Source organism: Mirounga angustirostris, unplaced genomic scaffold (genome assembly GCF_029215605.1).
Source record: "Mirounga angustirostris isolate CCGP_5_RB_7025 unplaced genomic scaffold, mMirAng1.0.hap1 SCAF_11, whole genome shotgun sequence".
Classification (NCBI taxonomy): Eukaryota; Metazoa; Chordata; class Mammalia; order Carnivora; family Phocidae; genus Mirounga; species Mirounga angustirostris.
This window is the reverse complement of record NW_026991719.1, coordinates 81211700-81237316: the sequence shown is the minus strand read 5'-3', so window position 1 is coordinate 81237316 and position 25617 is coordinate 81211700. Positions and strand designations below refer to the sequence as shown.

Sequence of the window (25617 nt, the reverse complement as noted above, 5' to 3'; positions counted from 1 at the left end):
GCATTCAAGCGGCCCCCTTTTATTGAAGGAGCAAGTTGGCTGCCCTGGGTTCTGAAAAGTGACAATGAAACTGTTCAGCTCGCACAATAGCCAACAGGCCAAGAGATAGAAAGTATCCAGCAGCTCTTCCCTTCCCTACACACCTGGCAGAAGTCATGTGCTAGGTTTCAAGAGTCTAGCAGAGAAAGACTGCTGGGTACTGAGTATTTAAAACGGATTGTCTCAGGGTACCTGGGTGGCTCAGTTGGTTAAGCGACTGCCTTCGGCTCAGGTCATGATCCTGGAGTCCGGGATCGAGTCCCGCATTGGGCTGCCTGCTCAGCAGGGAGTCGGCTTCTCCCTCTGACCTTCCCCTCTCTCATGCTCTCTATCTCATTCTCTCTCTCAAATAAATAAATAAAATCTTTAAAATAAATAAAATGGATTGTCTCATAAAATTCTCACAGTAATTCTAGGAGGTAGGCGGTACTATTATTCCCATTTTACAGATGAGAAAATTGAGGCCTTAGGATAGTCAACGTTTTGCCCAATGTTCATGGTATTTAGTGGAGCCAGGATACAAACACAGGTGACCTGACTCCAGAGCCTGGGTTTCTTTACCATTATACAATATGCCTACTGTGGCCTGGAAATTATAATAGCTAACAATTACGGAGCACTTAATATATACCAGGCATTTTCCAAACACCTCATATACTACTACCTCTTGTAATCCGAACAACCCAAAGCAGTGTGTACCATTATTAATATTTAACGGGTGACCAAACTGCGGCACAACAGAGGTGGTTATTTCGTGGAGCTGGAATTTCATCCCAGGTAGTCCTAGCACCACAGCCTTGCACCTAACAGTGACATCACACAGGGCAAGCAGGGGCAGCTGCAGGGTAGAGGCTGATGAAGAGAGAGAACTGAGCAGGGACTCAGGAAGGTGTTCCAGTGATTAGGGGCTATGGGACTGTGAGAGCCTGGGGTCTCCTGCTGGCATAACTCTCCGGGAATACCCGTGGGTCCAGAGCTGACTCTCTGATCATCTCCTTTTTGTTGGGTGGTCTCTGAGAAGGAGATAATGAAAACAGTACCCCTACCTGCTACTACATTTCCTAAAGTTTCTTTGCCAAACAGCCAGCCCATTAGTCTCAGCATTTTCTTCTTCTCTTTGGGCTCTTAGGCAGTCTTACTGGCCTTTGAGGAGTTATTAGAGGTTTTTGATGTTAGTAGCATGGGAATATGAAGACGGTGAACATGGCCCCTCTTAGTCTAATCAATCTCAGTTCTTTCTATTACACCTTGTGTGATGTGCCTTTGGTTTTGATTCCCTTCACTAATCCTGGTCTCTGTTTTGGACATGCCCCTGCTCATTGATTTTCCCTAACATGAGGCACTCAGAACTGAACACAGAGTCTAGATCAGGCCTGACCTTGCAGAGTAGGTGGCCTTCTACAAGCAAGCCTCATATCACCTTGGATTTTCTGGCAGCTATGTTACTGATATGACATTTCTCTTTATTACTATCCGCAAAAACCTCTGAACCATTTTCACAAATGCTCCGGCTATCCCACTTTCACCTGGAGTCTTCTGAGGTTCAACTTGGTACCCCATTATGGGACGTGACCCTTAGCTCGGGTAAAATACCCTTGGGTGAAGTTGGCTTATCACACCAGGTGATCAAGACCTTTTTGCAAACCGATTGCTCTGGTTCCGTCATCCAATCTAGCTCACACAACAGCCTTGCACCATTCGCAGATTAGCTAGGCTACTTTCTGTATCTTCCTCAAAGTTCATTAGTAAAAATGTTGAACAGGATACCACCGAAAACAGAAACTTATATTACCTTGGGAGTCTTTTGAGGTGACACCAGGCCATTTATTTGCACTATTTGGGTGCAGCCCTTCAATCATCTAGACAAGTGTGTTAGGGAAGTGCTCATGGGCAGATGGTAAAAAAAAAAAAAAAAAAAAAAAAAAATGTGCCTAGGTTTATTTTACCCTATCACCTGTCCCACTCTCCCTTGTCCAGATCCCCCACTGTATGCCTGTTAATTTCCAGTCTCCACCCCCTGATGGATCTTGAGAAGGGACAGGCCATGTGACAACAGGTAGTACCTGACTGAAGAAAAGGGGAGGCAAGGAGAATGTCTGTGACCGACTCTCAGACAGGCGACTAGAGCAGCTGTTCAGAGGTGACTAGCAAAACGATATATGTTGTCAATGAAATAGGGAGATTGTGCAACACTTACTGCCCATCTCTCTTGTGCGGATGTGAGGATTACCCGCTCTGCCATTCCTACAAAATGCTTTTTAACAAAATCTTGTTGCCTTAAAAACTTCGACAGACTCTTAGTGAGATCCGTGCTCTGCTCCTACATTTCGATCCAGCGTCTGGGCGGGGAGGGGGGGGGAGCAAATATGGCCGTGCCTGATGTGTCAAGGTGGGCATGCAGCCCAGTCAGCCGGCGCTCTGCGGCAATCCTGGTCTGCGGACACCATTGGCTGCATGTCCTAGGAGAAGCCTCCGAGAGACCACTGGGGCTAGAACATAGGCGAGGAAGTAGTTGAGGACACATTCGGGCTTCGAGTGACACGTTTAGTCGGGTTCACGGATTTACAGAATTAAAGAGAAAGGTATACACAAAGAGTTACTCCCTCAGGCAGAATCTGAAAGGGAGAAAATCAACATCCACAGAAAATGGGGAAGGGCACAAGTCTTTGTGTGGGCTGACATTCAGACATTTTTATCTGTAGGGAAAAAAAAATGCTTTCTTAGAAAATGACTCAGCAGGGGGAAGTCTTGTCTCTACCTCTCACAGGCTCTGCACTTTGGGGTCCCTTTTGTGAGCACTCTCCATCTTTTGTTACCAAGCTTAAACGGTGTGACCACCCCCCCTCCCAATCTCCTCTGCCTTCAAGGACAGGAGGCTCTAAAGACGCTCTTCCTCATTAGACCCTTTGTTTTGTCTTTGCAGGTCTGCAATTCCCGTCCTTCCTGTAAGTCTCCACTCTCTGCTGATTATCCCCACAGTTCTTTAGGTACGTGGTCCCTTTACCTCGGGGAGGTCGGCATGATGACCTGTCTGCTCAACCCAGCCCCATCCAGAGTCTCAGTGGCCCCAGTAATGTTGAGCAGGGCTCTTTCAGAGCACATTCAAGATAGCAGTGTCAGAGGTCCCAAGCAGATGAAGGGCGGGGACAGCTGGGGGTTGGGGGGGATAGGGGCAGCAGCAGGGAACCAGATACCATGCTGCTGAGAAGAAGAAAAAAAAAAAAGACATTGGTTTAAGTCAGGAAACAAAAAAAGGGAACTGAGTGGCTGTGAAAGGGTGGGGTTTGCTCAGACTGTCCTTCCTCTCTGGACTGTAAGAATATGTCTCCAGGGCCAGTGTCTTCTGAGATCGAGTCACACCTTCAAAGTCCTGGCAGCTCAATGCATCTGGGAAGCTACCTGCATTAAGTCAGGACTGAGGTGGGTCTGGGGCATGGCGGGGGCTGGGCAGCTGCCACAAATACTTTTCATGGGACACCCCCCCCCAACCGAAGGCCGGAGAGAAAGCATGGCTCGTGCCATATAGTAGTCTGCTGGCTAAGGAGACCGACAGAGGGTGGGAGTGTCATCAGCGCAAGGCCCTGGCAGTCCTTCGCAATGATCAGAAGGGGCTGTAAGGGTTCCTTCTGAGTCGGGTTGTGGAGGGGGGGAGACAAGAAGAGCAAAGTGGGACATGAGGTGACCATCTGAACAGGTAGCAAATGTTGGAAGGGGGCACCCCTGCAAAACTTGGCAGCAAAGGAATCTCGTTGATGGTAGTAAGATACAAATAGGCCATTTGGTCAAATACTACCTGAAGACCCAAAAGGTTGACTTGTGTCCAGAGGCCCTTAGAGGAAGAAAATCTAAGGGGCAGATCGAGAAGACAGTAAAAGCTCACATGCCACCAGAGGCCCTCAGCCTTTGTAAACTGGGGAAAAGCCCAGGCTAAGTAACCCTAGGTGTAAGCTACCTGCCTGGGGCTGCATTGGGCTGATGTTTGCCGGGAGCGGAGCTGGCTTATTGGAAAGATTGTGTGTGTGCCAACCTCGTGGTAATGTGGGTAAAAGACTGGGCCAGAAGAAAACAGCCTCAGCCTCAGCCCAGACAGTGTGGCCAACCCCTGAGGTCATGGGGAAGGTTTTTTCTATTACCGTTGCCTGCCATGTGCACGGCTTTCTTTTGTCTTCATCATTTCTTGTCTCCTTTTCTCTTCTCTCCTCCTCTCCGTTCCCTCCTCCTCTCCATCCTCTTCCTCCTTTTCCTCTTCCTCTTATATCTACCTGTATTCCCTCTTCTTATACCCCCCCCCTTTATCTTGTTCATTACCGCATCCCCTGGAACAGAGTCAGAGTTTAATGAACAATTGTTGAATTGCATTAGATTATTCTTGCCCTTTCCTTCCCCTGTTCTTTTCCCTTTTTCCTTCCCCCCTACTTTTCTAGTACCTTCCCCACAGGAATGTTGTGAGTAGTAACTGTGCTAATATATATAAAACAGTTAAAGCCTGGCAATAGTAAGCGCTAATATCTCCATGTTTGCCATTATTTTTATTCTGCCTGAGTGGGTCTGCCTAGAGCAAATAGTGTGGCATTTAGAATAAAAGGGATTGGTGGCCCTAATCAAGACATCCTTGGATGAGCTTTTAGACCTCCAAATGGAATCCTGGTCCAGTGTCCTTTTTTTTTTTTTTTAAGATTTTATTTATTTATTTGACAGAGAGAGCGAGCACAAGCAGGGGGAGCAGGAGAGGGAGAAGCAGGCTCCCAGCTGAGCAGGGAGCCCTATGCGGGGCTCGATGTGGGGCTCAGGGCTCGATTTGGGGCTCTACGTGGGGCTCGATGCAGGCCTGGATCCCAGGACCCTGAGATCATGACCTGAGCCAAAGGCAGACGCTTAACTGACTGAGCCACCCAGGCATCCCCCGTCCTGGCCCAGTCCTGATCATCCAGTTCTCCACGCTCAAAATCCCTCTGACATGTTGCGTGTTTCCAGAGGCAAGACAGCCGCAAAGCCTAGGGGCAGGGGTCTATAAGGCTGAGGGACTGTCCCCTGTGCCGTTAGCTGTGTGCTAGTTCTGCTCCTTCCTTCATTTTGCATGCCAAGCCCCTGAAACAAGGGTGCTATAGCCTCTCGGGAGCCTCAGTTATTTGATAAAACAATGTCATCCTCCTGATAAGCCACAAAATGCAAATACTCGTGGAACCTAAAGCATTCAACCAAAACAGTATCCCTGAAGGCTAGCCCTGTTTGCTCTGTTCTGACCCTCTTTATAGTCAAACTGTTTAAGCTGTTTATGGTAAAGTCCAAATTGTTGCTTATGGCTGGTGATGTGTTTGTCTGGAGCCCTTTGTAAGAGGCTCACTGTAAGGTTCTCACTGGTGAGAACCAGTGCAATTTTCCATCCACTTCAAGGGTCTTGGTGCAATTTTAAGTTATCATCACTATGATTTACTATTTCCATTTGAGCAAATTTCCTACAGAGACTTTCCTTTCAGTGGACTAGACCCATACCAGGAAGTGACTTAGGTATAAGGGGAAGATATGCCTTTTGAAAACCAGTTTGGATGTTCTCCAAAGAGTCATCCAAAGCAGATACCTGCTGCTTTTTGCCCAAAGATGCTATACTGAGATCTGATTGCTAACTCCTGGCAATAAGGGAGAGCTAGAATTTTCAGTGAGTCAGTGCTCAACAAGAAGCTAGAGACAAGACATTGACCTAACTCACTCCAAAGCTGCTTGGTTATGCAAATGAAGCCATCAGGGGAGGGGGAGAGAGAACTTCTCTGAGGACCCTGAAACAAATGGGCCACGTGTGACTTTCAGTTTCTATAGAGGTTCATGTGCAATGAGAAAGGGTGTTTGAAACACAAAAGCTTAATCCCAGGCTTTCCTTCTTACTCTCTCTGAGAAGCATCACCAGATGCCCTGAGAGTTAAAGTTGCTTATCTGAACCTCAAGGAGAAGCTCATCTCACTGCCTTGCTTCCCTAAAAAAAATAAACTATAGTCAATTAGCTCATCCCTAGAAGAATGAAATTCTTCTGAAATTCACTGGCTCAATGAAAAAAACAGACTAGTCGGCAATAAAAGCAGAGTAAAAAAACTGACTAGAAATGGAGCAGAAAATAAAGGAATGGGAAAAGCAGGCTCTCAAAAACTGCTATCTGGAGTGGAAATTGGTAAAGTGCTTCTGGAGACTACTTTGTCAATATATTTCAAAATGCAAAATGCACACACTTTCTGACTTGGTAAATGATGCTTATATAGAGATCCTAATATCATGGAAAAATAATCAGGAATACCGTTAAACAAGACCTTTAGATATTTTGGGGGAAAGGTGTGTTGGGTGGATGGATGGATAGATAATGTCAAGAAATACAAGTAAACCGTAAATACTATGTGCAATATGATCTCAAACCTAAGAGAAATGCACAGGAAAAAATGGAAGGTAATATGCCCCAATATTAACGCCCTTGGATGATGAGCTTGTAATTGATGTTTTCTTTTTAATATTCCTGTACTTGAAACATTTTTTATAATGAACATGTGTTATTTTAATATCAAAAGAGAAAATACAGCAACTATTTAAACCAGGGAAAACAAAAACTAAACTGAAAAAGAAGGCCAAAGGGCCACTCAAGTCCAGAGTGAAAGACGGCCACCCCAGGAGTCACCCTCGGAGCAGAGGGACAGTGCTGAATGTATTACCACCAATCTGATGCTGAGTGCAAACTTCGGATTAGCTATCTGGCTCTCATGTCCAATGTTAGCATGATGAAAGGCTGAAGAAGAACCAGAGACCCGAGACCTCTTGGAGAGGACTGCAGGAGATGAGAATTTTCCTGGTTAACATGCAGCCAGAAAACTGATTTTGGCTGGAGGGCTTCACCATAAATTTGGTCACCTGTCACGCTGACCATGAAGCTTATCAAATAATTAGGTTTCACTGGTGCCTGGATAGAGCTTTTTGGGAACTTAGCAAGAGTAATTAGGTTTCTATGTTGCTATGGTTATATTCTAAAGAAGACTTCTCTTCTGGTTCCAAGGCCAGGGAATTCTCAGTGAAAATCTCAATCAGAACCTGAGAGATGCTTCTTGGGACTGAAAAGAGATTTTTGGGAATGTAAATTTAGCCCATCATACTCTAATTTCAGACAGTTGATAATTCTACCAGATTCCATAGTAAAACTTCAGGAAGACAGGACTAAAACGGGAACAAGGGATAACACAAAGCACATAGACCAACAGATAAGTCAGACCTGGGTTTGCCACTTTGTCTGAGTAACTGAGAATTCATGCTGAGAGTGGAAATCTATGATCACGTGTACAAGGATGTGCATGGCAGCATTGTTTATAATTGAAAACAAGCAATCTAAATATCCATCAATAGGAGAGTGGACAAATAAAGTGTGATGAATTCATCATACAGAATAGTTTATGCATATAGAAATAGATCAAAATGTGTGAACTAGAGCTACCAAGATAAATAAATCATAAGCCATTATACTGGGAGGGGCACCTGGGTGGCTCAGTCGGGTAAGCGTCCATCTTGTGATTTCGGCTCAGGTCATGATCTCATGGGTGGTGAGATCAAGCCCCATGTGGGGCTCAGCACTCAGCAGGAAGTCGGCTTGGGATTCTCTCGCCCTCTGCCCCTCCCCCCACTCGTGCTGGAGCGAGTTCTCTCTCTCTAAAATAAATAAATAAATCTTTTTAAAAAAATTATAGTGAGAAGAAAAGCAAGTTGCTGAAGAATATGTACCACTTATATAAAAATGTAAAACATGCAAACCAATACTAAATACCTTTTATGGATATTTACATATCCAGGAATAATATAAAAACATGTCTAGGAATGATAAACTCCAAATTCAAGATATTGTTAACCTCTGAGGAAGGAGGGGATTGATTATAGAGGAGTATACAAGGAGGTTTTGACTCTATGGGTAGTATTTTATTTCTGAAAAACACCGGAAGCAATTATGGCACAATGCTAGGATTTTATAGAGCTTGGTGAGTTCCTGAGTGTAGTGTTATTCTCTGTACTATTTTCAACATTTCATAATGTAAAAGAAAGTACATTCGATCAAAACTTTGTATTCACAGTATATAATAACAACCCTAGGGATAAGAGTGGGTGGGTATTCCATCTAATCTTGTGCTTTTATCCCATCAACAATGAAAAAAATCCTGCAAAGAAAACAGCAAGTAACACCAGTTAGGATCTCCTTGTGGAAGATTTCAAGGAAAATGTAAAAAAACCTGGCAGGACTAGGAAGAGTCCACATGCGGGAACAAGTACAGTTGACAATTAACAGAACTAAATCATCCTTTTTTGCTTGGAGGATTATTGCAGAGGAAAATGCTCCAGGATCCTCTACCTGTACTCTCTCTTATCCCCTGAGCTTACCACCATTTCCTCTTTTGCCAAACGTTCCTAGAAGATGCAGAGGGGTCTGTCCCAACTGCTCTTTGATGATAGCCATGGGGGATGACAGGATGCTGAGGTGGATAGCACCAAAATTCATTGAAGGCAAATATATATATCTGGGAGGGTATAAAAAACTAAAGGTAAAATGATGGGTATATGTATATATATATCTGGGAGGCAACGAGGTAGGTGTCACAGAAAAAGCAAGGGCTATCGAGTCATAGATGGATGAGGTTGGGCAAGTCACACAACTTCCATGAGTCTCACTTTCCTCAGCTGTGTGTTGAGAGAAATAAATGAAATAATGAGTATAAAATGGCTGATGGGTAGACTGCACTGAGAGAAACAAGAGTTTTCTTCCATTCCCCTGGGCAGAAAAGGGAATAGACAGACTCTTTCTGGGCAATTAAGTAATGCTTTAAAGGAGAAATAAAGAGAGAATGATGTTTCTTGGATGGTCTGGCTAAGTAGCTATTTGAACTATGACTGGTTATTTCTAACTAGCATCTCCGGGACTCTTCCCAATCATAGGCAGGCTGTGTAGTTTTCTGAATTTGCTCTGGTGTTGTCCCTAATAGTGTTTCTCTTAGCTTGAGCAATGACAAGGTCAAAGGTGGTTTAGTTTACTGATCCTGCAGGTGCTTTTCGTATCAATTCCTTGGCATAGTGCAGTTTGTAAGATGGCTGAACTCTTACTCACAAGCATCCTCTTTATGAATTCTGCTGCTCCACAGGGAGCTGGGAGGCTGCAAAAGGTGGCCCCTTGAAAATCCTTGCATTTGTAGTTTAATAAAGAGAACATTATAATGCTGGAATTCTGTATTTTAAATGAAGACCTCTGTGTTTTCCCACTATTTTTCCTCCTCTTTCTTTATATGAACAACAGTGTGTGTGTGTGTGTGTGTGTGTGTAACATTCATGTCACTTCCGGTTTCCACCCCCACCCCCACTCTCTGAGTGAAGTGGAGGGTCAGCCCTCACAGTGCATCTTTTGTGGTCAAATTGACTGTCAGCTGCTGATATGGTTAGAAAAAAATTTAGAACCTTTCACAAAGAAGTTGCAACTGCCCTCTAACGCAGTGTCCATCACACGCCAACCTTCAGGAAGACATAAAGACAGATGCACCTCCTTTCACATTATTGCTGGATGGATCAGTGATGATTAAGGAAGAACTACCACATTTTCAGGCTGTGTGTGTCTGGACTGGATCACAAGGAATTAAGGGGAAAGCAGTCAAAGAAGGGGCAACCAGACCTTGGAAATCCTGGTAATCCTCCAACTCAATGATCTAGCAATAGAGGCCATTTCACCCTTTGCTCAGAGGGGTGATGGCTAGTGAGAGGCTTGCTTACTTCCTCATACTTAGACCAGCACTGAACCCTAACCCAACAGACACTTGAAAGGGAGGAAGGCTTCCTCTTGTACAAACTGGATTTGTTCTAAAAGAGAAAAAGAGCAGAGGCAGCGTCCAGAAGGACCTATCTTATAGGAAGTAAGAGCAGAGGCCAAGACTGAAGCGGATGCTGGGTCCGAGCAGGGAATGTGTCCATCAAGAGCTTGCAACAAAACTAAAGGTAAAATGATGGGTATGCTTTATTCAGCTAACAGAAGCAATACTGGATGTAGTTTGTTGGGAGGCTTCTGATCCAATTACTGCTCATGCTACTCACTTTCATTAGGGCTTTATTTTATCCTCTAATTTGAGTCTTTTTGATTGTGAAGAGGTACTTAATTGGAATTCACTGTGGAAAAAATGTGATATTATTACGAGGATCTTGATGAGTTGACAGTTCTTGAGAATATAGTATTATTACTTGGTTGCCACTATATCGGAATAATGGAATAATTTCAATGTTGACAGAAATCTCAGTGGGGTTTGAGCATTAGAAAGTACTCTGGTTGTAAAGTCTTATCAGTTTGTCATTCCCGTGAGACACCATTTAAACCAGGGAGCCAGGGAACTGTGTGGCAAGGTGTGGGAAAAGGTTTGCTCCTTGGCCTAATTTTTCTCAAAAGATCATTTATAAACCATTGAATGAATCCACCACCAGAAGAGAGTAGCATTGACATGGTGAATAAGTGGCAAAGTGATCATTCTGAACATCCCTGGTGTTCCTTTAACCTATTTTTAATGTCTCCCCGGTATGATAATAGAATTTTCTACACCACAGGAAAGAGCAAAATAACGGTGCGGATAGCCTCAGATTGTGATAAAAATTGCTCCCTTGCTTCCCTGGTGTGAGCAATGATCTGTGCTTGGCAGGTAGAAAAATGATGCTGACTTTATTTATTCTGCATCCACGGTGCCACCAAAAGCATAAGGAGTTTAGTTTTACAAAATGTCATCAATGCCCCCTTAAGAAAAAGCCACCCGTAGCAAAATTTGAGGGGAGCTGGTAATTTTTTTTCAGTACTTATTTAGCTCCCCATTTTGTGACAGTATTTATATTTTCACTTCATCTTTCTAAGGAAGGTTTGGAATTAGTAATATGCAATTGTGCATCAACTTTCAGTGAATAACTAATATGAAGTGTGTTTTGCGTGAATAAAAAAAGCCAACGGTGATTTTTCGTAACTCTCTTTGCATTTCTGTACTTCAGTCACCTAAACTGAATCTTTCTAGAGTATTGTAAATTTGGAGAGGGTAAACAAGTGACTTTTCGTAAATAATCAGAGATGGCATCCATGAGTAAGACAGTTGCATCACTTTTGTACGACAATGTCTAAAAGAACCAACGTAAGAAAAAAAGGAGGGGAAAAAACAACAACAACAACAACAACAACTCCCTCCCCCAAAATTACTTTTGCAATTTTAGAACAAAGCATCTATCCTTTGTAGCTCAGCCAGTGGTTGATGGGCCAAATCGGTTGGGCAGCAGTTAGTATACGTCCATAACTGCAGGTGCAGCCTCCATATCCTTATTAGACCCCTTGGTTAGCAGACCCCAGAGGGACAATGTTTGAGAAAATTGCACTCACTGTCTAGGAAACTGGGAACTGAAAGTCCAATATCTGCCTCAGTGGAGTTCTGACACCTGCATTATCCCTTCTGGGGATATCAGAGTCAACAGCTGCACAGAGACTTCTGCTGTTCACAGATTCTGCACGTATCATAAAAGGGTGGTTAGTATAAAGTGGCCTCCAGACATTACCAAACACACAGGTACATGTCATTTGACATCCAGAGCATTCCATGGCCTTATACAAAAAGCCAGTGTATGTGAACTCATGCTGAACCCGTCCTCCCTATTCAATGTGCATCCATTACACCTGAAAACTGGCAGAAGGTGGAGGCTGTGGAAGGGGGATGTCAAGGTAGGAAGAAGGCTCTTCGTTAGCTTTGCATGATTCTGTTCCATTTGAAACTAGGTGGCTAGGCTGAGGGGAAACCAGGAGGGATGAGGATTAATGTGCTGGGTCCTCAAGAACTCTCGTTATCAACAGCACACCAGTGAGCTCCGGAAAGAAGAAGCCATGGCTACAGTGATACTGGAGAGCATCTTTCTGAAGCGATCCCAACAGAAAAAGAAGACATCGCCTTTAAACTTCAAGAAGCGCCTCTTTCTCTTGACTGCGCACAAACTTTCCTACTATGAGTATGACTTTGAACGTGGGGTAAGTTTCTCTGCTGTGAAACCTGACTATCAAGGACTTGGCCTTAGATCTTCCTCGAGGAGGTAGATACTTTTTTGGTCGGAGGAGGGAGGTGGTAGGGACCTAGGTATATTGCAAACTCAGGAAGATGTTTCCTAGCCTAGAACTAACCGCAACCATGCTGGCGCAAAAATTCAAAGGTGCTAAGAAACTATGGGGGGAGCCTTACCATGGAATCTTGCAGTTGGTGATCACTCATTAAATGTTGTTGAGAAGGAAATCCAAGTCTTGAAAATTATTCTTTATTTTTTTATGGTAAAGGCACACACAGTCATCCACTCTTCTATAATATTTGCCCTCTATCTGGTAGTCAAAAAAGTTTAAATTAATAGATCTGGAAGTTGTTGTTTGTTTTGTTTGTTTTTCAAAATGACAGGCCCTGATGGATAGAGTGTGGGTGTCACCTCACTATGTTGAATGATTAGATAACAAAATCTAATCATCTGGTTGCTTAATCACTCCTAATCTTTCTCCATTTTCTTCCTCATTCTCTTTCTCAGAGAAGAGGCAGTAAGAAGGGTTCGATAGATGTTGAGAAGATCACCTGTGTTGAAACAGTGGTTCCTGAAAAAAATCCTCCCCCTGAAAGACAGATTCCAGTAAGTAGAGACCATTGTCAGAGCAGGGATGGGGTGGTTAAGAAACTTGGAACACTTCAACTCTTTGTAAATCGGTAATGCTGTGCAATGTGTTAGAGCTCCCTTACAAAATTCTTCACTCTGTTATTGGTTATACTGAGTCTCAGCATTCTTCCCCCAGATGCAGAACAACTCACCTAACCTTGAAAACGTCTTAACACGAATTTTACGATGACATATCAAATTTTCTTTTTTTTTTTAAGGTTTTTTTTTTTTTTTAAAGGAATCTCTACAACCAACGTGGAGCTCAACCTCACAACCCTGAGCTCAAGAGTCGCATGCTCCACTGCCTTAGCCAGCCAGGAGCCCCAGTATATGAAATTTTCAAACTGATCAGAGATGATTGGTTTTACTCTCTCAGATACCAGGATCAGATTTATAGGCTTGAGTTAGTCTGAAAGCCAGAATCCTAGGGCTCTGAGTCATGAGATTCTTTAACAACTCACTCTTTATTCTCTCCTCTCATTTCCCAGAGCCTCCCCAAGGCATAATGCCTATGGATTTCTGAGTTGAGTTTTCTTTTTTAAATATCATTTATTATTTTTTTCCTAATTACAAAAGTAGTGGGTACTTATTATAGAAACTCTAGAAAATACAAAAAAGCACAATAAGAAAGATAAAATCATGCATAATCCCATTATTCAGCTAAAATAACTATTATATGTTGGTACACAGACTTATAGATGTTTTTCTCCACTAGCAACACATATATTCACACTAATATGTATATTATATATTTATTTTTGTAAAGTTTATTTATTTAAGGGGCACCTAGGTGGCTCAGTTGGTTAAGTATCCAACTCTTGGTTTTGGCTCTGGCCATGATCTCATGGGTCCTGAGATCCAGCCCTGTGTGCCCAGCAGGGAGTCTGCTTGAAGATTCTCTCCCTCTACCCCTCCCCCCACTCGCACTCTCTCTTCCTCTCTCTCTAAAATAAAGAAATAAATCCTTAAAAATGTTATTTATTTAAGTATCTCTACACCCAGTGTAGGACTCAAACTCAGGACCCTGAGATCAAGAGTCACGTGCTCTTCCGACTGATTGTGCCAGGCGCCCCTATGTTATATATTTAAAACATAGAATCAGGGGCGCCTGGGTGGCTCAGTTGGTTAAGCGTCTGCCTTCGGCTCAGGTCATGGTCCCAGAGTCCTGGGATAGAGCCCTGCCATCCGGCTCCCTGCTCGTCAGGGAGTCTGCTTCTCCCTCTCCCTCTGCCTGCCACTCTGCCTGCTTGTGCTCTCTATCTCTCTGTCAAATAAATAAATAAAATCTTAGGAAAAAAATAAAAAATAAAACAGAATCATACTACACATCTTGCTTTGTAATCTAATTTTTCAATTTAACAATATATGGAAACTTTTCCCATGACAATAGATACTCTTTAATAACGTGATTTTAATGGCTGTGTGGTAGTCTCTATTATGAATATATTCCAATTTGTTCAGCCAATCTCCTATTACTACACATTTGTTTCCAACTTGATATTATAACTATGTTGAGAACATCCTTGCATACATCTTTATGAACTTTTGCTATTCTTTTCCTTATAATAACTTCCTAGAAGTAAAATGTTGTTCTTCTCTTTATTAAATCTGCACAATTTTGTTATGTTTATCTTTTTATTCTATTTTATTTTCTAGCAGTGTAATTTAAATTTCATACACTCCTACGAGCTATGTATGCGAGTATCTCTATTTCTCTACATTCTTTCCAATACCAGATACTTTAAATGTTTGTTAATTTGACAGCCAAGAAAAGTGGTATTTCATTGCTGACTTATTTTTCAATTTTTTGTTACTCATAAGGTTGAACGTTTATATGTCTTACGGTTCATTTACATTTTTCTGTTTTTGAATTGCCTGTTCATTTTTTTGCCCATTTTTCCATTGAAATGTTTACCTTACTGCTAGTACTTTTTAAGAGATCTTGATATATTATGAGTATCAATCCTTAACTGTAATACATGTTGAAAATATTTTCCCCAGTTTTTTGTTTATCTTTGAACTTTGTTTATGGTGTTTTTTTACTTGCTCATTTTTACCATTCTGGGTTTTAAAACCTATGTCATCAAATTAGTTCATCTTTTTCTTAATGAGTCTAACTTCTAGCGTTATAGTGGGAAGTCTTGTCTCCCATAAGATTATATATACAGTCACTTGTGTTTTTTCTTTGTCAACTCATAGTTCCATTTTTTTTAAGCTTTTGAATCCATCCAGAATTTACTTTGATGTATGGCGTGAAATAGCCACCTAACTGCCCCCCCCACACACACACCCAAATTAGTGGTTAAATATTTGTCCCACCACCACTGATTGAGTAACCTCCCTTTCCTCAATGGTTTGAAATGCCTGAGGTTTTTTGAACATGTATGTGCTGGATCCTATGGATATGTGTCCCTACTGGGTTAAAGGAAGCAATCTGTAATCATTAGCATTGTCTATGCAGGAAATTATTCTGGAGTGACTGCAAAAGACTCCCAGTACCTAAGGAAATCCAAAAAAAGAACAATGCATCAACCAATAACTAGGCTTTCTTTTTTTAAGTTTTTATTTTAATTCTAGTTTGTTAACATGCAGTGTTATATTAGTTTCAGGTGTACAATATAGTAATTCAACACTTCCATACATCACCTAGCACTCATCCCAAGTGCACTCCTTAATTCCCATCACCCAACCCCCCACCCACCTCCCCTCTGGTAACCATCAGCTTGTTCTCTATACTCAAAAATCTGATTCTTGCTTTGACTCTCTCATTTTTTTCCTTTGCTTGTTCGTTTTGTTTCTTAAATTCCATATGTGAGTGAAATCATATGGTATTTGTCTTTCTCTGTCTGACTTATTTCGCTTAGCATGATACTTTCTAGCTCCATCCATGTCATCGCAAATGGCAAGATTTCATTCTTTTTAATGGCTGAATAACATTCCATTGTATACATATACCGCATCTTCTTTATCCATTCATTAATTGATGGGCACTTGGGCTGCTTCCATATCTCGGCTATTGTAAGTAATGTTCCTGTAAATGTTGGGGTGCACATATCCCTTCAAATTAGTGTTTTTGTATTCTTTGGGGTAAATACCCAGTAGTGAGATTGCTGGGTTGTAAGGTAGCTCTATTTGTAACTTTTTGAGGAACCTCCACACTGTTTTCTACAGCGGCATATGCTTTCATCTTTCATTGCAGAGAAGGGGTGAAGAGTCCAGTGAAATGGAGCAGATTTCAATCATTGAAAGGTTCCCTTACCCCTTCCAGGTAAGGTATTTTCTCTCATCAGCTCTCAAAGATCCCTGTAATGTAATAATTAGAGTTGGAGTGCAGGGCACAATGAAGAATACTTGGTCCCAGTGAACAGAATTTGAGGTGGACAAGGAAGCTGAAGTGAGAAATGAGACTGACATGGGCTAAGAGTGTTAGCTTTTCTATTTTCCCAATTTAACATAGTACCTTTTAGTCCCTACACCTCAAAGCGAATCCATAATGGCAGTAACTCTATTATGGTGTGTCTTGTCTATAGTAACTGCATTGAGAAAGATGCTCTGCTGAGTGACCATTTCACTTCCTTCTGGTTCTGCCTATCTGTCTAATGGTGGTCATGTGGGTTGAAAAGACAGAAAAGGGGAGGGAAGGAGTAGTTATTAGGAAGTTCAGTATGGGGAAGGCTTATTAGACTTACACATAAACCTAAATTCTATTCTAGTCTGAAATAACTGAAGAGCCACATAGACATCTGTTTCAAAGATGTATTGTAATCCATGAAGGAGAGCAAGAGCTTCAGATTCAGTCTTCAACGTGGTTTGCTTGTGTCCTGAAAACTCTGTAGGTCACATGTTGTGAATATAGCAGCCTCTGCAAACAGTGAAAGCCAGAAAAGGAAGTGGAAAGTCTCAGGGGAGGGGGCTTTCTGTCATGGATTTATGAGCACAGCAAAACTAACAAGCAAAAAGAAAAATGTGCAAGGATCTTGCTCATGTCCCTGACTGTATCAAAGTTCACAAAACCTGTGAAGGAGGAGTGTTTTAGACATAGTTTTTACTATTGTCTTTCAACAAGATGATGTTGTTTGGCTGTGTAATGCTAAATAACAGATAATTCAAATTAGTTTACATTTGATTTCAGAATCCACTATGTAATGTCTCTTAAGTCTGTGAGGATTGGAACCACATGTCTCATGCACCCCCAGAACACCTAACACAATGCCTTGTACATGTAAAGTGTTCAAAAAATACTGCCTGTTTGATCTGATGACAATGCTTAAAATATACTTTACTTTTTTTGAAGTAAATATATACTTTACTCTTTTGTGGTTCCAAACTTGGTTAATTTTGGCAAGGGGAGGCCACTAGGCAGTAGGAGAAAAATTAGCCATGAGTTAAAATTTTGCTTCATATTATCCAAGTGAATAATCCATATGTACTAAACAAGACTTAAGTTATACAAATCATTACTTCAGTTTCTCTTCTATACAAACTCAAGGTTTAATAAGATCATAAAATATTCTTTGTTGAATAAACACAAATCCTGTCTCCACCAAGGCTGGGGGAAATATTATGAACTAAGTTTACACACAAATTGAAACACAAGTCAAGAGGATCTAGGACTATCTAAAAAGCTAAGTGCTTCTAAGTCCTACAACCCTGGATGTGAATTGTTCAGGAATTTTTCAGATAGTTCACATGACCCCAGCTCCACCGCCAACAGAAGACCCTACCTTTCTTTGTTTTCCACTATGAATATACAACGTTGTAGCTGAAGATTAGTTCCTTCGAAGACTTTCTCCTTTTTTCCGAATCCTAACTGCTGAAGTCTGTGTGTCCATTGCTTCAGGTTGTGTATGATGAAGGACCTCTTTATGTCTTCTCCCCAACTGAAGAACTGAGAAAGCGTTGGATTCACCAACTCAAAAATGGTGAGAATTATTTTGAAAATAAACTAGTTTCCAAAGAAAGAAGGGGAGAAAGTGGGGAGGGAGAAAAAGAGAGAGAGAAGAAAGGAAGGAGAGAGAGAGATGGAGGGAGGAAGGGAGAAAAGGAGAGGGAAAAGAAGAATGGATGGAAGGAGGGAGGTGAGAAGAAAGAGCAGAGGTAGAAGGGAAGGAAGGAACGAGAGGAGGGCGGGGAGGAGGACGACAAGGAGGAAGAATGATAGATTGCATTTTCTCTAATGTTAGTGATAGGATTGAGTTTCATACTCCATTATATGAATAAGAGATAACGTGCTAGACTAAGAGTTTCAACCCAGTTCCACCACGATCTCTCTGGTGCAATTCTGCAATTGTAGGCACCTCTATTTCCCTATCTATAAAACAGTCCCACTCTTTATACCAATTACAAGGGTGGTGTGTTGGGTTATTCAATGGTCATTGCAATATTTCAAATCCTAAGTATAAAATACCTAGTTCCAAAAATTAGATGATCATGAGAGTGCTTGAAGTCAGTGTGGAGAAGCTTCTTCCAAGCCCTCTTCTACCACAAATAAGCTGGGTGACCTCTGGCAAGTAGGCTAACAAGCTTCTTCTGAGGCTTAGCATTTTCTTCTGAAATAGAAATCATAATGATGCCTGCCACACCTGCCTCCAGAGTTGCCCTAACGATCCAATGAGGTACTGTATGTGAAAGCACGTAGAAAACTGTGAAACACTGTACAGGAAAGCACTGTACATCTTTTCATTATGGGTAAATATTTTCTAAGGAACTAGTTCATGTTCCCTGTTTTGTGAGGACTTAAACTTGAACACAGTTTCAGCAGCTGACATAGACCATACAATGGGCTCAGATAAACTTGAACTCTAAAGGCTTGCAGCACAGGATGCATGCAGACCTATTTGTGTGTATATATAGCCACATGTCAAGTGACTGAGAGATTAACTGGTTGAGTTGACATCAGGAAAGGCTGCCTAGAGAAACAGGAAGGATGGCAGACTGATAACAGCATGGTTGGGTTATTGCATGACAGCCCTTTGTCTTAACATTTAGATTCTGATATTCGGTGGCTCACTGTACCACCCTTATTCACTCCTTTGAGTACAAGTCTGATTGGCCAAAATAAAAATCACCAAATCTTTCAAGCTGAAAGAGGAGAGGAGAGAGGAAGAAAGGGGTCATTTATTGAATTCTTGCTATGTGCCAGACAACGAGCTAGATACCTTATGTTTATTATCTCATTTAATTCTCACAGCAACCTTGGGGTAAAAACAATGGTAATAGCTAACACTTAGTGAGCACTCGGTATGTTCCAGGCTCTGTGCCAAGTGTTTCAAATGTACCAGCTTTTCATCCTCATGATAAGCTTATGAAGTATGTATCATTCCCCTATTTACAGATGAGGGAACTGAGGTTCCAAGAGGTTCAGTAACCCGCTCATGGTCACACTCATGGGCACGCTGAGAAGTGAAGCCTGGATCTTTGCCAGATCCCTACGTCTGTAGGACTCCAGAGCCTAAGCTTATTGCATAGTGTCATGCTGCTTTGTTCTCAAGTCCAGAAATTACACCTGTAGTTGGCTGCAGGCTATTCTAGAGTAAGGCCATGTTGAGATTGCACATCAGTGATATCTTGTACCACAAAGCCAGTTCTTGGCATGTTTTGAGGTAAGAGGCTTGCTTTAGCCCTAGAGGGACAAAACGAGCACACAGAGGGCATGTATATTTGCACTTCCTTGGTTCTCTCCACAGTGCCTCATGCAGTGCCTTGCACACAGAAAGGAACCAATAGTTGTGTTAACAGATTTTTCTGTAAGGGTAAACAACCACAGTTGGGCTCCATGTTGATGGAAAGCTAGGATTTAGTTTGGAAATAGGGGAAGGTGGGACATACTGAGGGAGAACCAGAAAAGGAAAAAAAAAAAATGTGACATGTGCAAGTTAGTAACTCCTTTGCACTTAAACGACTGATTTCAAAACCAGTCATAGATTAGCCTAGCAAATACTTCTAGAGTGCCCACTACATTCAAGGTATGAGCAGTGACAGAGGATAAGAATATCCAGCTTGTAAACTTGGTTTACTGACTCAAATGGCAAACTTATAATGCTGGTTATGCACTAGTATTAAAGTTCACTGGGCAAGTAAAATTACAGCAGTAAAAATAAAGCCAAAACAAATAGAAAACACCACCACTTCAAGTGGGTTATTAGTGCGGATGGATAGTGTGGGTTAAGGTGCAATTCTGCCTTCTCTTCTCTTACATTTTACTGAAGGCATTTCATTTCCAGTTGTTCTAGACCTGGGTGTATGTCTTGTTGAACCTGCTTGGGCTCACACATGACCCAGAAAGGAAGCACCTTGCAACAAATACCCACAGTTGCTGGGAGATTTAGGGGCAAGTCCTAACAATCCCAGAACAGCCCCAGGTGCTGGCAATGCGAATTGTGAAATAACCTAGCAGGCACAGAATCCCACTCCAGGGATAAGTTAGCCCGCTGTAGGATGAAATGCACCAACTAAAAATCACTAGCACGAGAAGGGGACTTCATCAGGGTCCTGGCTACCTCTGCAGGGGTACTGGCTATGAAAGTACATGAGGGGGCGCCTGGGTGGCTCAGTCGTTAAGCGTCTGCCTTCAGCTCAGGTCATGATCCCAGGGTCCTGGGATCGAGTCCCACATCGGGCTTTCCGCTCTGCGGGAAGCCTGCTTCTCCCTCTCCCACTCCCCCTGCTTGTGTTCCTGCTCTCGCTATGTCTCTCTCTGTTAAATAAATAGATAAAATCTTAAAAAAAAAAAAAAAAAAAAGAAAGTACATGAGGGAGCCTTCTCTGGTGCTGGATCCGAGTGGTGGTCAAACGGTTGTCGACAAATGTGGCTAGTTGTATGCCTCAGATCGCGCACTTTATTATATGTAAGTCATACCTCAATTTATTTTTTTTAAAGATTTTATTTATTTATTTGACAGAGAGAGACACAGCGAGAGAGGGAACACAAGCAGGGGGAGTGGGAGAGGGAGAAGCAGGCTTCCCGTGGAGCAGGGAGCCCGATGTGGGGCTCGATCCCAGGACCCTGGGATCATGACCTGAGCCGAAGGCAGACGCTTAACGACCGAGCCAGCCAGGCGCCCCTAAGTTATACCTCAATTTAAAAGTAAGGCCCGGGGACACCTGGGTGGCTCAGTCGCTGAAGCGGCTGCTTTCAGCTCAGGTCATGATCCCAGAGTCCTGGGATCGAGTCCCTCATTGGGTTCCTTGCTCCGCGGGGAGCCTGCTTCTCCCTCTGCCTGCCGCTTCCCCCGCTTGTGCTCTCTCTGTCTCTGTCCAATTAAATAAATAAAATCTTTAAATTTTTTTAAAAAATAAAAATAAAAATAAATCAAAGTAGGGCCTCAGGTACCCCATATCCAGCCGCCAACTTTTTTCAGTGGCACTTTCTATGCAACGGTTGCACCCCGAGGCCTTCGCCATGGGCTCTCTTCTTCCATGTCCCCAAACACAGCAGTGCACACTTTAATGGTATAGCACCACCGATACGGGTCTGCATTCGCTTTGGAATCTTTGTTTGGTCAAGCTCAGCAGATCATCTCCTAATTGCAACGTCAAAAATAAGCAAAAGGCCTGAGCTCACCAACGACAAAAGAAAGAGGGGGCATTGGCAAAACTCCAACAACCAATATAGGGAGGAATACTTCATGTGTGCCTGAAACAGAGTTTTAGATATTATCCTGATAAATATGAATATGAGAGAGCAGCCATCCAGGACTTGGAGAATGTGCACCAACCATTAGTGCCTCCCAGACAGGACCGGCCCTATGCATTGGTGCAGTAGTCTTTCCTGGTCCTCTCCCTTGGACACTGTGTGGGTCAGCTCGGGCTGTAATAATAATAAAAAAAAAATACCATAGAGCAGGTGGCTTAAACAACAACTATTGATTTATCACAGTTCTGGAAGCTGGGGCGTTCAAGATGAATGTGCCAGTGGATTTGGTTTCTGGTGAGAACTATCTGCCTGGCTTGCAGAATGGCTCCTTTCTCATATGGCAGAGAGAGAGAGAGAATCTCTCTCGAGTCTCTTCTTATAAAGGCACTACTCCCATCATGAGGGCTCTGCTCTTGTGACCTAATCACCTCCCTAAGTCTCCATCTCCTAATACTATTACCTTGAGGGCTTTATCATATGCATTTTGGGGCAGGGGGGGACACACAAACATTTAGTCCATAACAGACACTCTACTTCTGCAATTCTCTCCTAAGTAGCTGGAAATACCAGCTCTGGAAATACCAAATTGGCCAACAAAAGAAAGGGGGTCATCTTCACGGGGTCTTTTAAGAGGCAGGCAGTATTTGGGAACATCAGGTGAGCTCCTTAGGATCCACTGGAGGTAGAGAGGGCAGAAAGCATTATGTGCCCCCGTTAGCATATTAGCATAGCTTAGTTTAGCAGAGCAGTCGGATGTTGATTAAAAATTCTTGGCAGGTCTACCAGGGTCTAGGCCTGCACCAGAGGGTCTTCAAATTCCCTGGGTGAAGAATAATGGTGAGGGGAGGGAGGGGCAGAGAGTGGAGGTAGGGAGAGCAATCAGTCCTGGCTGGTATCTGGAACATTGTTCAGAATTGCCAGTGCCTGGCAATAATAAAAGACTTTTGGTTGGTTTTATTATTGTTTTAAAATCCTCTATAGATGGGCGCCTCTATAGATGGCTCAGTCAGTTAAGTGTCTGCCTTCAGCTCAGGTCATGATCTCAGGTTCCTGGAATCTGGGATCGAGCCCCATGTGGAGCCCCTTGTCATCGGGCTCCATGCTCAGCAGAGAGTCTGCTTCTCCCTCTCCCACTGCCCCTCCCCCCCTCATGCTCTCTCCCACTCTCTCTCTCTCAAATAAATAAATAAAAATCTTTAAAATCTTTAAAATAAAATAAAATTCTCTACAGACAGTGCAGCCCCTTATAGCTTGTACCTCCATCTGAATAGCTCCTACCACCTTGTGCTTGGTATGATGGTGAAGGGGAGTGCTGAGAAAGTAAGGGGTTAGGGTGGGCAGTGGACTAGTGGTTAGAAGTCTTCAAATCCATGTTTAGAAAAGCATCAAAATAGCACTTAAAAAAAAAAAAAACAGCACTTTTGTTCATTTGCCTGTAAAATGCACCTGGCCACCAGAAGCTTCTAGGCTTCCCCCAAAGCCTTAAGTGAATGGAGTGTGACTAGCAAGCTCTTAAGAACTTGAGTTGGTCTCTATAGAGGAAAGTTGTGCCTTGTTTTTATCTTTTAAAAAAGTTATGTGGGCTTCCTCTTAACAGCAAACACTGAAATGTGTAGGTACATTTCTTTTTTTTAAAGATTATTTATTTGAGAGAGAGAGAGAGAGCATGAGCGGGGGGAGGGGCAGAGAGAGAGAGGGAGAAGCAGACTCCCCACTGAGCAAGGAGCCCAACCTCAGGACTCTGGGATCATGATCTGAGCCGAAAGGCTGATGCGTAACGGACTGAGCCACCCAGGTGCCCCTCAAATGTGCATATTCTTAGACTGGTTGAGGTCTTTTTGCCCCAATGCTAGCTGTTGTCAGTTATTTCAGTTGTCTTTGCTTCTCTGTTATCTGACAACACGATCCCAGGATGACTTGTCTAATTGAGTTCATGCTAAGATTCTTGAGATGCCACAGTATTAAAACAAGTGATACCAATTCCTCCTATCTGCAAACCACTCTATTCTTTACAAAGTACTCTGGCTTCTGGGAGACCGTTTGAGCCTCATGACTCTGTGAAGGAAATGGAGGTGCTGTGTTCATCTCCCACAATGAGCTCAACCCACCTCGGAGGCCCTAGGAAGAATGGAACCATGTTTATGCTAGAAGCAGAATCACTTCATTTGTTCCTGAGTGCCATTCTGTTGACTGTTCTCTCAACACTGAAAGCCTGATGCAGACATTCTCACGAAAGCAAATATCTCTAAAAGATCACTCAGGTAGCTGGGACATTGGTGTGCTGAGAACTGAAGTGAGAGTTTGGCTTGGGCACATTGTTTCCTGTATCTGGGAAAGAACACCATAATCAACACTTTGCCTTACAAGAAGATTGAAATGGTTACTGGGAAAACAGACTATTATATATATAGTATATATATATATTTTTTTCCCTCTTGGGCTCTGGCGACATCAGATATGCTTATCTTGGTAGTCAGGAGATAGTCATCATGACAGCCCACTGCAGAGAACTGCACAAGAACTTCCCAGGGCCAGGGATGTGAGCTAACTGGTTCTGTCGCCTGCTTTCTTCGGGTGGGAGAGGAAGGGGCAGTTGTTCGAAGCTCACCACTAACCTTAGTCAAAGAGGAAAACATGCAAATGGTGGATTCTTCAGAATGTCAGATGTGATCTCTTTCTCTCTTTTCTCCCTGCTACAGTCATCCGGTACAACAGTGATCTGGTACAGAAATACCACCCTTGCTTCTGGATCGATGGGCAGTATCTCTGCTGCTCTCAGACAGCCAAAAACGCGATGGGCTGCCAAATTTTGGAGAACAGGAATGGAAGTAAGAGATCTGATCAGTATAATTTCTCCCTCTTTTGATTCTATCGGTCACTCTTTAAAGGGTTGGCCAATGCACAAAGGGGCCTGGGGAAGGGGATAGGTTGGGGCTGACATCCCACTGGCGCTCTGCTCTCCAAACCATGTGACTTGGCACAGGGCTGTATGCACTCAGACTTTTCCTAACTTTCCTAAAGGCACTGTATACAAAAGCTAAGCCCCTGATCAAACCTGTCCCTGGGCCCTTTCCTAAGACGCATTCTATATCAACACTGGTTTCTTACTTTGCAGGCTTAAAACCTGGGAGTTCGCACAGAAAGACAAAAAAGCCCCTTCCTCCCACGCCTGAGGAGGACCAGGTATACAGGAAAATTGGTGCAGATACTACTTAAATAGAAACTTACACGGGTGCTTGGCTGGCTCAGTCAGTAGAGCGTGTGACTCTTGATCTTGGGGTTGTGAGTTCAAGCCCCATGTTGGGCAGAGAGATTACTTAAAAAATAAAATTTAAATTAAAAAAAAAAGAGGGGCGCCTGGGTGGCTCAGTTGTTAAGCGTCTGCCTTCGGCTCAGGTCACGATCCCAGGGTCCTGGGATCGAGCCCCACATCGGGCTCCCTGCTCTGCAGGAAGCTGCTTCTCCCTCTCCCACTCCCCCTGCTTGTGTTCCCTCTCTTGCTGTGTCTCTCTCTGTCAAATAAATAAAATCTTAAAAAAAATAAAAATTAAAAAAAAAAAGAAAGAAACTTCCAGTCACACCCTGAAAACACACCAGTCTTGGAACTCCCATGGGACTTGGCAGTGTTCATTGGTGTTCTTGTGGAGAAATGGGATTTGTCCTAAAAAGGACAAATCTTACCACTCTTCAGCGGTAAGATAGAGGGCTATTAGGAAGTTCTTGGCAACAATTTAATCCAATCACCTGTTTAAAATGAAACAAAGACCGGGTTTTTTAAAATGAAAAATATTTTCAAACATAAAGTTGTCAGAATTTCACAGTAAACACCCATATACCCAATACTTGATTCTACCACTAATATATTATTTTAAAAATTGATTTTTTTGGGTTACTTTTTGAAGTCTAAAGAGCACTTTCTCATATTTTGTAAGTAAGCAGGCGTTATTATGCTCATTTTAAAACAAGGAAACCAAGATTCAGAGCCACTTAGTAGATCCATGTACTAGTTTAGTGCCAAGGTTTCTTAATCGTGGCTGTTCATGGTTTTTGTCCAGGAAGCTTTAAAAATATTGATGCTTGGGCCCCGCCCCCAGAGATTTTGACATAACTGGTATAGGAAATTGCCTGGGATTGTTAACTGCTCTCTAGATGATTCGGATGTGCACTCCAGGCTGAGAGCCCAGCATAGATACTTGAGAATCGTTGAATGAATGCTGAATAAACCTTTTTTTTTTTTTAATGCCTGATTAAGG

At 42.7% G+C, this 25617-nt stretch overlaps 1 protein-coding gene across 6 annotated transcripts in view; it reads left to right on the top strand.

Moving 5' to 3' along the window:
• Positions 1–2953: 2953 nt before the first annotated feature.
• The window catches only part of BTK (Bruton tyrosine kinase), a 32073-nt gene continuing 9409 nt past the window's right edge, over positions 2954–25617 (top strand). For 3 of the 6 annotated variants that reach the window (XR_010406214.1, XR_010406215.1, XM_064574350.1), the window contains exons 1-8: positions 2965–3026; positions 9532–10026; positions 11897–12067; positions 12607–12705; positions 15929–15997; positions 17570–17651; positions 24064–24192; positions 24480–24547. Coding sequence is in view for 4 of the 6 variants with exons in the window: in XM_064574350.1 (XP_064430420.1) it covers positions 9973–10026; positions 11897–12067; positions 12607–12705; positions 15929–15997; positions 17570–17651; positions 24064–24192; positions 24480–24547 (672 nt within the window). In the remaining 2 variants the exon portion in view is untranslated. Of the gene's footprint in view, positions 3027–3308; positions 3460–9531; positions 10027–11896; positions 12068–12606; positions 12706–15928; positions 15998–17569; positions 17652–24063; positions 24193–24479; positions 24548–25617 lie in introns of those variants that run through there. The other 3 variants (XM_064574347.1, XM_064574348.1, XM_045880530.3) reach the window with 3 other exon arrangements.